At 36.9% G+C, this 13,397-nt stretch overlaps 1 protein-coding gene across 1 annotated transcript in view; it reads left to right on the forward strand.

Moving 5' to 3' along the window:
• Window positions 1-13,397, forward strand: part of LOC129003671 (dynactin subunit 1) — a 28,289-nt gene that overhangs the window by 8,078 nt on the left and 6,814 nt on the right. The window contains exons 7-21 of the mRNA XM_054431973.1: window positions 33-146; window positions 4,798-4,975; window positions 5,673-5,896; window positions 6,353-6,537; window positions 6,878-7,037; window positions 7,186-7,392; window positions 7,896-8,078; window positions 8,506-8,638; window positions 9,344-9,534; window positions 10,367-10,504; window positions 11,184-11,369; window positions 11,485-11,679; window positions 11,781-11,981; window positions 12,097-12,585; window positions 13,040-13,274. Of these exons, the coding sequence (XP_054287948.1) occupies window positions 33-146; window positions 4,798-4,975; window positions 5,673-5,896; window positions 6,353-6,537; window positions 6,878-7,037; window positions 7,186-7,392; window positions 7,896-8,078; window positions 8,506-8,638; window positions 9,344-9,534; window positions 10,367-10,504; window positions 11,184-11,369; window positions 11,485-11,679; window positions 11,781-11,981; window positions 12,097-12,585; window positions 13,040-13,274 (3,019 nt within the window). The remainder of the gene's footprint in view (window positions 1-32; window positions 147-4,797; window positions 4,976-5,672; window positions 5,897-6,352; window positions 6,538-6,877; window positions 7,038-7,185; window positions 7,393-7,895; window positions 8,079-8,505; window positions 8,639-9,343; window positions 9,535-10,366; window positions 10,505-11,183; window positions 11,370-11,484; window positions 11,680-11,780; window positions 11,982-12,096; window positions 12,586-13,039; window positions 13,275-13,397) is intronic.

Genomic DNA, 13,397 nt, shown 5'->3' on the forward strand with positions numbered 1-13,397 from the left:
TAGTTTTCTGCGTGTTTTGCATCGTGTTACAGAACTCTGCCAAGCGGTCTCGTCTGCCCATGTTAAAATTTAGCCCGGCCACTCCGGCTCAATCAAAGCTTTTTCCAAGGACCTCAATGTCCTTAGAATACAACGCCTCGCCTCAAGTAATTGTCAAAAGAATTGTGACTGCTTCACTAAATAGTTTGTGTCTGGGCTGTCTTGGGATTAATTTCTTAATTTTGGATTGGGTGTTAATAGTTTGGTGTGCGAACTAGCCAAAATCAACCTAAAACTTTAATTCAATTAAATTTTCGCTGCTTTTTTTCTAATTGAATCACAGCTGTTAAAATGTTAATCTTTTAACACTTTTGGCTAGTATTACCTTTGACTTTGGAAAATATTGGATAGCCTTCACTGGTAACCCTTTGAACTCCAATGGCTGATGTATTAGGACGCAAGACTACCATAAACCTAACATAACCTCACTTTTAACATAACCCAACTTTTCTATGGCTCAATTTAATTGTCTTAGTAAGTTGCCCCTTATATCAGGAATTTACAGTCGAACCTCTATAAGACGAACTTGAAGGGGTAGAGGAAAATGTGTATTATCGAGGTGTTCTTAATAAAGAGGTTCGTTATATCGAGGTTTAAGAGCTTTCTCCTCGCTCAGAGATAACCTCTATAAAACGATGGTGATGGGGGGAGGGGGGTTCATGTTGAGACAAGCTTTTGTTGGTTTTGAAAACTATGTACTATGGAGGTTAAGATCATGAGAAATTCGTCTTATAGAGGTCGCATTCACCTTGTAGGGGATTTGTGCTAAGAATATTCGTTGTATAGAGGTTAATCAGTCCTAGCCCATGTCAAAAAAAAATTGTCTTATAGAGGTTTTTAACATAATTACTATGTTGTATAGAGGTGATTTCTGCAATTGACCTTTTAACCTTTATGAAAGTTTCAAGGGGATTAAAAAAATTGTTTTATTGAGGAATTTGTTTTACTAAGGTTCGTACTAACGAGGTTTAACTGTACTTTTTGCCCATTTTTACTGTATTTGTATACTTGTGAAACTCGTTTGAAAATAATTTGAACTTGCATGTTTAAAGAAAACGGAAAAGTGATATAATAGGCTTAATTAAATGACGTAAACAATGGAGTTCAAAGAGTTTAAGTTATAGCCAGTTTTATTATACCATTAATCATCCAAAACCAAAATAGACGATGGGATTTTAACAGTAGTCATGTGAGCGGCTCACTTAACTTTAATGCAAAATTGGCTAAACTTTTACATAGTTGGTATGTCCACAGGGATCCAAAAGTCAATGGTATCGCACACCGTAGAACATTTCCTTTTTTCTCCACAAAAACCTTTTCCAGCCATATACAAGGCTTGCGACTGTTTTAGGAGTTTGTTTTTGCTTTTCTTTCATGTCATATTTTTAGACCGATCTATCATCTATCTCTATATCTCTTTTGTGAATAGCCTATTTCCGTTCAAGTTGATAACGAACTTTATTAAACTTGTGGTTAAACATTTTGCTATAGATTTTTAAATTGGTATTGCATTATTGATTACCGCTTTAGAAATTGGTTCATCAACTATTGAATTCATAAATGTGAGTTTACATTTTTTTAATTACGCGGTATGGTAATAAGAAAATAAATATCAATATTTGTAAAAAAAGACATTTATAAATCACTGTAACTGTTTTACTTTCTTATATATTGCTGTGGAAATTTAATGAAATATTTATTTAGGCTATTGAAAATGATCGTTACCAAAAAATATGAAAAAAAAATATGACACTAAGGCTGAACACAATTACGGAGATCAGGTTGAGTAACTCAATTATTTGAGGTTATTGAGGAGGTAACTCAATAATATTCAGGGAAATGTTCTGCTTAAATCTACACTAAAACATGATCTGTTTGTCAATTTTAAGAAGAAAAATAATCTTAGGCTCTAATTTTAATTAAATAACATGCTTTCCTACTTGATACTACTCAAAATAATTAATATCGCTTGTTACTTAGTGTTATGATATATTGTAAATATTCAGTTCAGTTTTTGGTTTTTCCGTAAAGGTTCAGTTTTATGTTGAATTTGCAGTTTTAGAATCAGTATAAAACTTCAGTAAAAAGTTAAAATTGGGCTTTCTAGAGCACCTTACACAGCAAAAAGCCTGAAGGAAAGATAAATCGACAGAAAGTAAATAAAAGAAAAAAAGAAACATCTTGTAACACTTAAGACGTTAGATAAACTTTATTTACGTTTCTTTTATTTACTTTCCGTAAATTTAATCACACGTACAATGCTGATTAAGAAGTTATTTAGATAAATAGAAAAAGAAGATTTTAATATGTATCACCATTGTCCTAAGTCAAATTTCAACTTTCAAGATGAAAAGCAATGAGATCTGTATAACTATTTCGCGTACGATCTTAACAGCCAATATATATTTTTTTACCTTATCATTTTTTTTTTATTTGGAACAACTTAATTGTTTCAGAGAGATATAAAGCCAAAAGATAAGCAGGAAGAAACTTGTTATACATTATTTTTAAATCAAATAAATAGTAATTATATATAAATATATATTATAAATAATTATATAAGCAATCCAGAGGCTGAAATGATAGATTATTTTTAAACTTAACAATCTGTATTAACTTGTACCAATATACCTGTGAACAAAATTTATTTTCACCAATTTGGACATTATTTAAACTAACATGCGTTACAGGAAAATCTGTAATAATTACGTTTAACAAACATGGATCTTCATGTTTTATAAAATTTATTTTGCTACAAGACCAGTTCTAATGTTTTTTGATCTATTATACGTCACCGAAATTTGTAACAGATCGTTCTAATAATTGTTTTGTGACTAACAGTTCAGATAATGATCAGATTAATCAGGATGTTGGGTATTTTGGTTTAAAAATGTTTAGGTAAATTGGATTATTATGAAAGCTTTATGTATACAAGCTGCTAGATACTGATAGCTTTTACTTTTAAGCATTTAAAGTGATTTTGTTGTTCAGTTTTTGATTGATTTTGATTCAAAACCAGAATTTATTTTTCAATTTTCATTCATTGTCGCTCACTTATCGGAAAGAGCAATAGGTTTTTTTGGTAATTAGAAGTTTTACCTTTCCAGTTTTTACTTAAAGGAAAGCAATATTCTTGGACTACATTTGTTATAAAAGTTTTTAAATTTCACTTTTATAAATTTGGAAAACATAACTTATCACATTTTCCATTTAGATATTAGTTGCTTCATGGCCCTCATTTACCAACTGTTTTGTCAGATTCTTGAATAGAAATGTATGAAATGGAATGTTAGATTTTATTGCTTGTTTTGCTGTCCTATTATAGTGCTCGGCATGTATTCAATGAAGCATTAAATATGTAATACACTCGGTAAGTTATGTTTATTTTATGATTTCACTCTTTGGAATTTAAGACTATTTTTAATGTTTTGTTTGGATTAAATAATTGAATTTTCAAGATTCATAAGATCCTAGGGTCTGTTTTGAACCATGTTGTAAATTAGCTAATTAAAGTAATTCGATAGATTCAAAAATATTTATTAAGTAACAAAACATATTTTTGCAGACATTTTTTAATTACCGTAGGATTTATCGTTAATTTAGTTAGTGATTTTATCAGAAAACTTCTCATTGATGATTAATGAAGATTTGTTGAAAGACCTTGGAACAAAATTGAATTTTTTACACTTCTATTTGTGTTAATCCGCGTTTTCCTAGGTGCAGAAGCGGAGTACGGAGAAGCTATTTTAATGGAAATCCGCTCCGCTTTTAGGAAAACCGTACCATTAAATTACCTAAGACAAGAGGAGAGCAAACTATACTCTTCATGTTCTTGCTCTGCTTTTGCACCTAGGAAAACCCAGCTTACAGTTAAACATATGTATTGTTGTGTTCATATTGTTGTAAAATTGATTTTGTTAGTTTTACTCTTCTCGCCTACATCTCTTTATCATTTATCTCTTCACTTCGTCCACATTAGGGATGTACAACCTCAGCTGAGTTAAAAAATTAATACCTTTTTTCTTACAGTTTTTGGTTTGTTTTGAAGGTGTTGGTAAGTGTAAATAGACCACCATAAAACTGTGTAATAAAACTTTTTGTGTACATAAAGGGGTTTTTAATGTTTTAATTTTTAATAATGTTTAATGTTTACCATTTAGTATTTTTAGGTGATGGAACTTATAGATTAGATTGTTTCATGTATTAATTGAATTGTATAGTCTACTATTTGATTAACTTTAAAATTTAATCTAAACTAATTATTTTAACCTAACTACTTAATGTACTTGTTCTTAGGTCATGTAAAAAAATCAAATAGTAAAAGAGTAATTCTATTTTTCTTTTTTTGCATTACATATTAATGGTTTTGTTATGTTTTCTCTAAGGAAAAACTTAAACTCTATGTTATTGAAGTTACATAATTTAACCAATAGATGTAATCAGTATTCACGGAGTTGATTGAAATTACTCACTATTCATTTTTACCAAATTTTTAATTCAATTTTCATTTATTTTGAAACACTTCTTGTTAAATAAACAACCAAAACTGAAACTCTAGAAACATAAATATTAAATTAATTCCTCTTAAAATATTTAAAACATTTCATTTTGAGATTAATTAACAAAGAAATTGGTTTCTAGCAACAAAGAAAATATCTTGGGCAGTACATTTTTCAGAAAAAAAATTATACCGAGGAAAAAACCTGAAATACTTATAAAGACTTTGGATATTATCTAACTCCAAATTTGTATTTACAGACAGGGTTTGTAGAAACTTTGAAGCCGCAGTTTACGCCGGGGCAAGTATTGGCTTCCCCCTCCAACGCACCTTCTCCCCGGCCCACCCCCGCTGTTCATCCCCCACCTGACTCTGAAGAAATGGAGAACCTGAAAACTCAGATTCAGGATCTTAGCGAAAAACTGGAGACTATTAGAAGTAAGGATTTTGTAAATTTTATTTGAAAAACATACCAAGTTCTTAAGAGGAATTATCTTAGAAAAACAAAGTATTAAGTGTTGATAGCCATTACTATTATTTTTTTTTTTATTGTCTACGCCGTAAGTATTTTTATAGGGGATGAAAGAGAACGCTTTTCGTGAATCAGTCCAAACCCGTATGCCTTATGGGCGTGCTGGGAATCAAACCCATCCCACCCACACTGAAATCTGAGACGCTAACCACTACGCAACACACCCCCATTGATAGGTTTCATTGGAAACGAGTGTACGTCAGCGTACAATGTCCGTTACGTATCACACTTACAGAATCCTACCACGTCTTTGGTTGAGTTGTGAGTGAAAATGTTTATAGGTCAAGGAATTATTAGTTTTATCTAGTATCTAAATTTATATTATGTTTTCCTTAATCTTACTAACACAAAATGTTAAATTCTTATAAAACAAGAGTTAGTGGAGACACTTATAGAATTAATAGGTGAAATGAAGTAAAATGCTTGATTCATGGTTCGATTTGCAAAAAATTCTACCAAATTCCTGTCAATTAGTTCTCACCCTAACTGTCCACTGTTAAATTTTAGGGGGCTTCTCCTAATATCTACAAAATATATATGCTCTTCCACAAGTATTGGTTTGATGAATTTATGACCCTAAATTTAATTTTTGTTGTTTCACAGTAAAATACAAGGAGAAAAGTCATGAAGCAGAACAGCTGAAGATACAGTTGGATCAGGCGCAGGAGTTCAAGATGAAGATCATGGAGGCGCAGGCGGCGCTCAAGCGAGAACTAGAGAGAGCTCGCAAGGAGGCGGAGAAAGCCATCGAGTCCAAGGAAGAAATGTCAGACATTGCCGAGACTCTGGAACTCATCACACTGGACAAAGAAATGGCAGAGGAGAAGGTACATTATTGAATTAATAGGTATATTTTACGGTTTTCACCGAATTGACCTTGGAATTGGACCAGGCTAATGGTTTTTGCTCAAAACTTCTGCCCGAATTCAGGAAATTCCATTTGTAACTCGTTTCAAATTCCGATTGATAGCATAGCCTCAAATTCTAGCCAATCACCAATTTTTTCCAGCTAAGTAATAATGTTGTGATCTAGTGGTTTCAGTTCCTTCTCAATTTGTAGTTCCATTTGCTAGAAAACAAGGATAGGTTTTCCATAAAAACTCTTTAGATCCTGCAAGAGAATTTTTTTTTCTTTTTCATGAGTTAAATTGCTTTAGAAATGCTGCTAGTTTATGCGATCTATTATTTTTTTACATGAGCATGTTCCACACAAATATAACCTTCAAGTAAACACTAACAGTGTAGGAAATTGATTCAATAGTTACATAATGTTTTATGTTCAGGTCGAATCTCTACAAATGGAGCTGGACCAGGCCAAGGAACAGCTGGAAGAGTTGAAACTTGACTATCAGCTGTTGAAAGAAGAGATGTCTGACAAGAGAGGAGACTTGGATGACAATGTGCCTACAAGTTACGAAGTGAAACAGTTGGAGCAGCAAAATGCAAGACTGCGGGACACTCTGGTCAGGTGAGCAGAAGAAGTATTTGGTCTTGGTGAATTAATCGTAAATTTCCTTGGGATGTTCCTTTGCAATTAATGGAATTCCTTACAATGGTAGTTTGCAAAACATTATCACCAATCATACTTTTCTTTGCCAACACTTGGCCTTCAGAATTTCAGCTTGCATGAATGTTTTACTCATCATCGTAGTTTCATCAGATCTCTTTCCAGTTGGTTATGTCAACAACTGTTTACAGACTGTGCTATGTAAAAAAAAAGTGAGCACAAATTGACTGATGTTGAATATTAAGCCCAATAAAAACGTCTTTTGTTGGTAATATATATTTAAATGAACATTTATTTTCAGAATGCGTGATCTTGCAGCACATGAAAAACATGAAATGCTCAAGTTGACTCGCGATTTGGAAGCTAAGAAGTCTGAAAATGCTGATTTGGCAAAGCAAAATGAAAAGCTCGTCGCAAAAACGTCTGAATTGGAAAACCAAGTTACTGATCTTCACGAGCAGGTATCAATTATCCTTGAGCTATGTTTGATCACATGTAAGAGATTTTGTCTGTTTTGGCTTAAGTAAGTCTTAGGATACAAAATACTTTTTGTCAAGAGACTTTGAAAATTCAATTTGTGAACATGATTGTATAGTTTTAAATTTTCAGGTAGATGCAGCCCTTGGGGCCGAAGAGATGGTGGAACAGCTCGGACAGCAGAAGCTTACTCTTGAAGATCGGCTGAAGGAGATGGAAGAGACCATAGCAGATCTGGAAGCTCTTCAAGAAGTGAACGATCAACTCCAGGAGGACAGTCGTGAGCTAGAGCTGGACCTACGAGAGGAGGTGGATTTGGCTCTTGCTGCCACGAGAGAGGTAACTAGACTTGGTACATACTGTGACAGATTTGGAGGTTCTTCAAGAAGTGAACGATAAACCCCAAGAGACAATCATGAGCTAGAGCTGGACCTACGAGAGGAAGTGGACTTGGCTCTTGCTGCCACTAGAGAGGTAACTAGATGTTGTATATAGTCTGGGGGTTTTGGGGGAGAGGCTATGGCAGATTTGGAGGCTCTTCAAAAAGTGAACGATCAACTCCAGGAGGACAGTCGTGAGCTAGAGCTGGACCTACGAGAGGAGGTGGACTTGGCTCTGGCTGCCACCAAAGAGGTCCATAGCCATAGACATGCTAGACATGGTGCACAGCAACATTTGTTGGAGGGAGAGATCATAGCAGATTTGGAGGCCTTTCAAAGAATGTATCTAAAGCGCCTAATGTATCTAATGTACACTGAAGCATTATTGAGTCTTTATCCTCTTACAGTTTACCCTAACTTAAACATTATACTTTTTGTCCCTAACCATCTCATTCCTTGTAGGCTCTAAGGCAGAAAGAGGCCATTCTTGAAAGTCTTGCCGATCGAGAGCTGACCATAGTAAAATTCAGAGAATTGGTCAACAAGTTGCAAGAACAGAACCAGGATCTACGGGTGCAGCTTGAAAAGGAATCCACCAACAAGTCTCAAGTCGCTCACGTTCTACCAGAAATGCTCGATTTCAAGGTACTGTTTAGGAAATGGAATTTTCCTATCAGATTAGTAATGTCAAGAGACATTTTTTAATGTCTTGGATAAAATCTCTTTGTTCTGCATATGTTTAAAACTTAATATTTATTTTTGGAACTTTACACAAGAATTAGAGTAGTGCTAGGTGCTAGGACATTTAAACAGGTATATCCTACATAATTGAAAACCCTGTCTTTGAATCTGGCTGAATCAAATAATTTGATCATTTTAAGGAATAAACAATCACTATGTAAAAGATAGGGTGTCTTAATTGGTTGTGTGGGGATCATAACCTGGTTGCGATCTTTAACAAAGCAACTCCCTGTCACTCCGATAGCCAGCTGTGCCAAAAATTACCAAAGACTCATAAGACCAACAGCAATAGCCAAAAAGGACATGCCACTAATGCTTTTTCTTTTTGTAGAAAATGTTTGCCGAGAGCAAAGCTCACGCCAGAGCCATTGACTTGGAGTTGCGCAGAATGGAGGTCCAGCAGTCTCAACAGCATGTGCAGTATCTGGCTGCCTTCATGCCCGACTCCTTCATGAGTAGAGGAGGTAACGTTGCTCTCACTTGTCTAGTAATCAGACGGTAGAGGATACAGAAAATTCAGTAGCTTTTTGATGTTTCCAAACTGGAACTGGGCTCAGCTATCCTTGATCTTTTGACAAATGGTCTTTGATAAAGAACCGGCTGAAAGATCATGAGCATAAATGGTGATAATAATTTTTATTCTGAATAAGACGTCAGCTCCGAAACTGTCACCAACTGCACAACCTGTCATTCAATACTCATCCTTCATTCATCCACCTTTTGAAATTTGCATCCCAGCATGTTGTAGTTTGTGTATCTGATCTAACTTTTGGCATATAATCTAATCTAAGTTTGGCAACTGCTAGGGATCATTAAATCTTAGTTCACTAGAGCCCCTTACATTCCAAATCCTGCCATTCCAAAGTTCCATAAAAATTGCCTGTTGTGAATTGAATGAGCAAAATGGATTAGGCTAGTTTTAGTTAAGTTGTGATGGGTTGTCTTATGTTAGGTTGAGTTGGGTTTGGCGAGGTACCTAATGTTGGGCTAGGTTAGTATAGGTTAAGTTGGGATAAGCAAGGTTATGTTGGGTTATGTTAGGTTTGATTACGTTAAGTTACGTTGGGTTAGTTTAGGTTAATACTAGGTTGGGTTAGGTTGGCTAGGATTAGGCCATGTTATTTTGAGTTAGGTCAGTATTTGTTACAAACGACCGTGGTATGTTGCAGGAGACAATGACGCCGTGTTGGCTCTACTTTTATTCCCTCGTCTGCTGTGGAAGTGTGAAGTGTTGTTGTCTCAACTCAAAGACAAGTTCCCCGCGGTGACATCAGTCACAACGCAGGCTCTCACCCAAGGCCACTCTGTGCAACAGTACGCATCCCGCTGCTTCCTCGCCATGCATCTCCACTCCCTTCAGGTCTGTGATTACGGACAATCTTTTCAAAAACGTTCATTTCATTACAAAGCCTGGTGTGGAAGGAGGATAGAAAAGATCCTCTAACTTTCAGGATCATATAAATTGTCTGGGTAGCTGAGTGTATGTGCTCGCATTCAAATCTGAAGGTCGCTGGTTTGAATTCAAGACAGATCGATTCTAGACACAGATGCCATTTCTTGACATTGGCCTATGAATCAATGATGGTATCTAACAAAAAGGTTGACGTTAGATAGTAACAAGACCAAGGTTTGGACCTTTTAAAACGTAAAACAATGCCAATGACGTAGAAAACCCCAAAATAAAATAAAATAAATTACCATCAGAAACACTTGTTGATAATTCAAGTGAAATTGGTATTTCATTATTCAATCTACTACTTAATGGATATAGACTGTAAAATAGTTGAATATTAATATGTACATTTAAAAAAAATATTGTATTGAAGTTTTACTTTTTATAGCATATTTGCAACATAAGTAAAATAAAATTCATCCTGCTCTAGTTGGGGCTAGGGTTGAAATATTGAAAAAGAACTTACCATTTAACAATCTACCCTGTTGTAGTTTTGCGAAATATTGGCTAGTTTCTGGTAAAAATTGACAACATTAATTGAATTTCTTTGTTGGCTTCAGAATGTTTCCTCTTCGCCGCCTAAACATCTTTAAAGCACTGAATATTTTTTTAATTAGGAGTTTGCTTTTCTCATTGTGAGGGAAACCCATTATAATTTAAGTATGTTTCTCATGTGACAGTAATTTGTTATGCAAATGGTTAAGAAAGATTTATTTAAATTTACTCCCTTGTGTCACAGGCTATCCTGAGGCAGTTTCTAGACGGGTTGAACACCTGCAGCCCGGAGGTTCTGCTGAAGATTGGAGCCCTTTACCCAGACATGGCTCAGCAAGAGAAGGCACTGGATGGATACATCGATTTGCACAAGAGAGACCAAGTAAGATAATCTATAGTCGTAGTTTTTAATCATTTGAGTTTTAAATGTCAATAATGATTGTGAACTTACTTTTGTGTTATTTGCTCCAAATAAGAAGATTGCATTTCATTGACTTTCTAGAAAGACCATAGTGTCTTTTCTACTGTCCTTCTGGTTAGCTAGCTCCTTTACTCTAAGCCCTTTGCCACCTGACATCGAGGCAAAATCTGAAACTTCTCCTATTGATCTCTGAGATGTCATCATCCTCACCTACGACCATAACCCCAAAATCATAAAAATGTACCACAGACATGTCGACATCATCATTCTGCAATTGTCAAAAACGTGGATTTGACAACATCATCGTCGTCCAAGATCAAAACTGTATATATGTCTTCTTGACATCATCATTTTCTTCCGCAATGACAGAAAAATCTGAATATCTGTAGCTGTCATATACATCATCGCCTTCTGTGATCTCATCTAAATCTGAATGATTTCTGCTATCAAGACATCAACATCATCGCGATCACAGAAAACTTCATTATACCTGTTCAATTGCAGCGGAAGAAAGAAATAATAAAAAAAAGGAAAAAAAACAAAGAAAGCAGTTAAGGAAAGTGAAGTTGTAATTTGGAAATGGGTCAAAAATCTCCAAAAAGAACACACAACCTAATATTTGGTCTATGATTTTTTTCAGTTGGATGAGAATGTGAATACTGACACGCTTGAGAAGTGTGTCGCCTACTTTGTGACTATGCACCCTCTACTGCTAGCAGAGGTGGGACCTCATCACAACCATCTAGTCACTGACCTTGGCAAGGCTCTACAGGCAGCTTGTGACAGTATCCATACAGACACCTCTACTGTACAGGCTCTCATCAAGGTAAGTGTGTCGCCTACTTTGTGACTATGCACCCTCTACTGCTAGCAGAGGTGGGACCTCATCACAACCATCTAGTCACTGACCTAGGCAAGGCTCTACAGGCAGCTTGTGACAGTATCCATACAGACACCTCTACTGTACAGGCTCTCATCAAGGTAAGTGTGTCGCCTACTTTGTGCCTATGCACCCTCTACTGCTAGCAGAGGTGGGACCTCATCACAACCATCTAGTCACTGACCTAGGCAAGGCTCTACAGGCAGCTTGTGACAGTATCCATACAGACACCTCTACTGTACAGGCTCTCATCAAGGTAAGTGTGTCGCCTACTTTGTGCCTATGCACCCTCTACTGCTAGCAGAGGTGGGACCTCATCACAACCATCTAGTCACTGACCTAGGCAAGGCTCTACAGGCAGCCTGTGACAGTATCCACACAGACACCTCCACTGTACAGGCTCTCATCAAGGTAAGTTACTTTGTGACTATGCACCCTCTACTGCTAGCAGAGGTGGGACCTCATCACAACCATCTAGTCACTGACCTAGGCAAGGCTCTACAGGCAGCTTGTGACAGTATCCATACAGACACCTCTACTGTACAGGCTCTCATCAAGGTAAGTGTGTCGCCTACTTTGTGACTATGCACCCTCTACTGCTAGCAGAGGTGGGACCTCATCACAACCATCTAGTCACTGACCTAGGCAAGGCTCTACAGGCAGCCTGTGACAGTATCCACACAGACACCTCCACTGTACAGGCTCTCATCAAGGTAAGTGTGTCGCCTACTTTGTGACTATGCACCCTCTACTGCTAGCGGAGGTGGGACCTCATCCCAACCATCTAGTCACTGACCTAGGCAAGGCTCTACAGGCAGCTTGTGACAGTATCCACACAGACACCTCCACTGTACAGGCTCTCATCAAGGTAAGTTACTTTGTGACTATGCACCCTCTACTGCTAGCAGAGGTGGGGCCACATCACAACCATCTAGTCACTGACCTAGGCAAGGCTCTACAGGCAGCCTGTGACAGTATCCACACAGACACCTCCACTGTACAGGCTCTCATCAAGGTAAGTTACTTTGTGACTATGCACCCTCTACTGCTAGCGGAGGTGGTACCTCATCACAACCATCTAGTCACTGACCTAGGCAAGGCTCTACAGGCAGCCTGTGACAGTATCCACACAGACACCTCCACTGTACAGGCTCTCATCAAGGTAAGTGTGTCTGTATATTCTTGCACAGTCATTATTTTGTCTGTGCACTAAGAAGCTCATAAACGTGATTAATAATAAGGCGGTGTAAAATAGACCAATGCAGATCTAAAAAATTGAGTTTGAGTCTACTGAACACTTGTGGCATAATTGTCAAGCTAGTTTACATAAGATTTGAATTTGCAGGAAAATTTAATATAAGTGGCTGTCCTACATCTGTTTGCAAAGAGTCTAAATCTTGTGGACTGAGTCAAGAACTAACAAGGAGTAGCTAACTCCCATCACCCCCTCCACAAAAATACTAAGAGACTAACAGGTAGTTTCTGATTTACCAGAAAGTTTTGGATAAGCAAGCAGGTTTTGAATTAAAAAAAAAAAATACTCTGCAGTATAATAAACGTTCCGCTATCAATTTTTGAATTTTTCCAAACTCAAACAAAACGTTTGTTTATGCCAGGTGGGCCCAGAGCCGACAGACATGGTGTTGCTGTGTCAGCACCTCGCTGCCGTCACCGAGGTGGTCACTCAGCACCTGAAGCAAGTGAGACGCAGGGTGGCTCTGTTTGATTCCGACCTGCCTGCGTCGTCTGCTACCTCGGACCTTCCTCTCAGCTGTGGTCTGATGGCTCGGGTCGCCAAACTGCTCAGAGAACTGGCCAGGTCTGCTCTGTCGCAGCTGGGTAACAACACAGGTAAAATGCTTATACAGTATTGTTGTTTCTCCTACATTCACATCCGCTAGGTTCTAGCCCGGAACTGTTAAATTACTTCAGGCTAGTACTAACGATCGCGGCATTATCACACTGATGAAATCC

This window comes from Macrosteles quadrilineatus, unplaced genomic scaffold (genome assembly GCF_028750875.1).
Source record: "Macrosteles quadrilineatus isolate MER2022 unplaced genomic scaffold, UCM_ALF_1.0 Scaffold_1__1_contigs__length_201487025, whole genome shotgun sequence".
Classification (NCBI taxonomy): Eukaryota; Metazoa; Arthropoda; class Insecta; order Hemiptera; family Cicadellidae; genus Macrosteles; species Macrosteles quadrilineatus.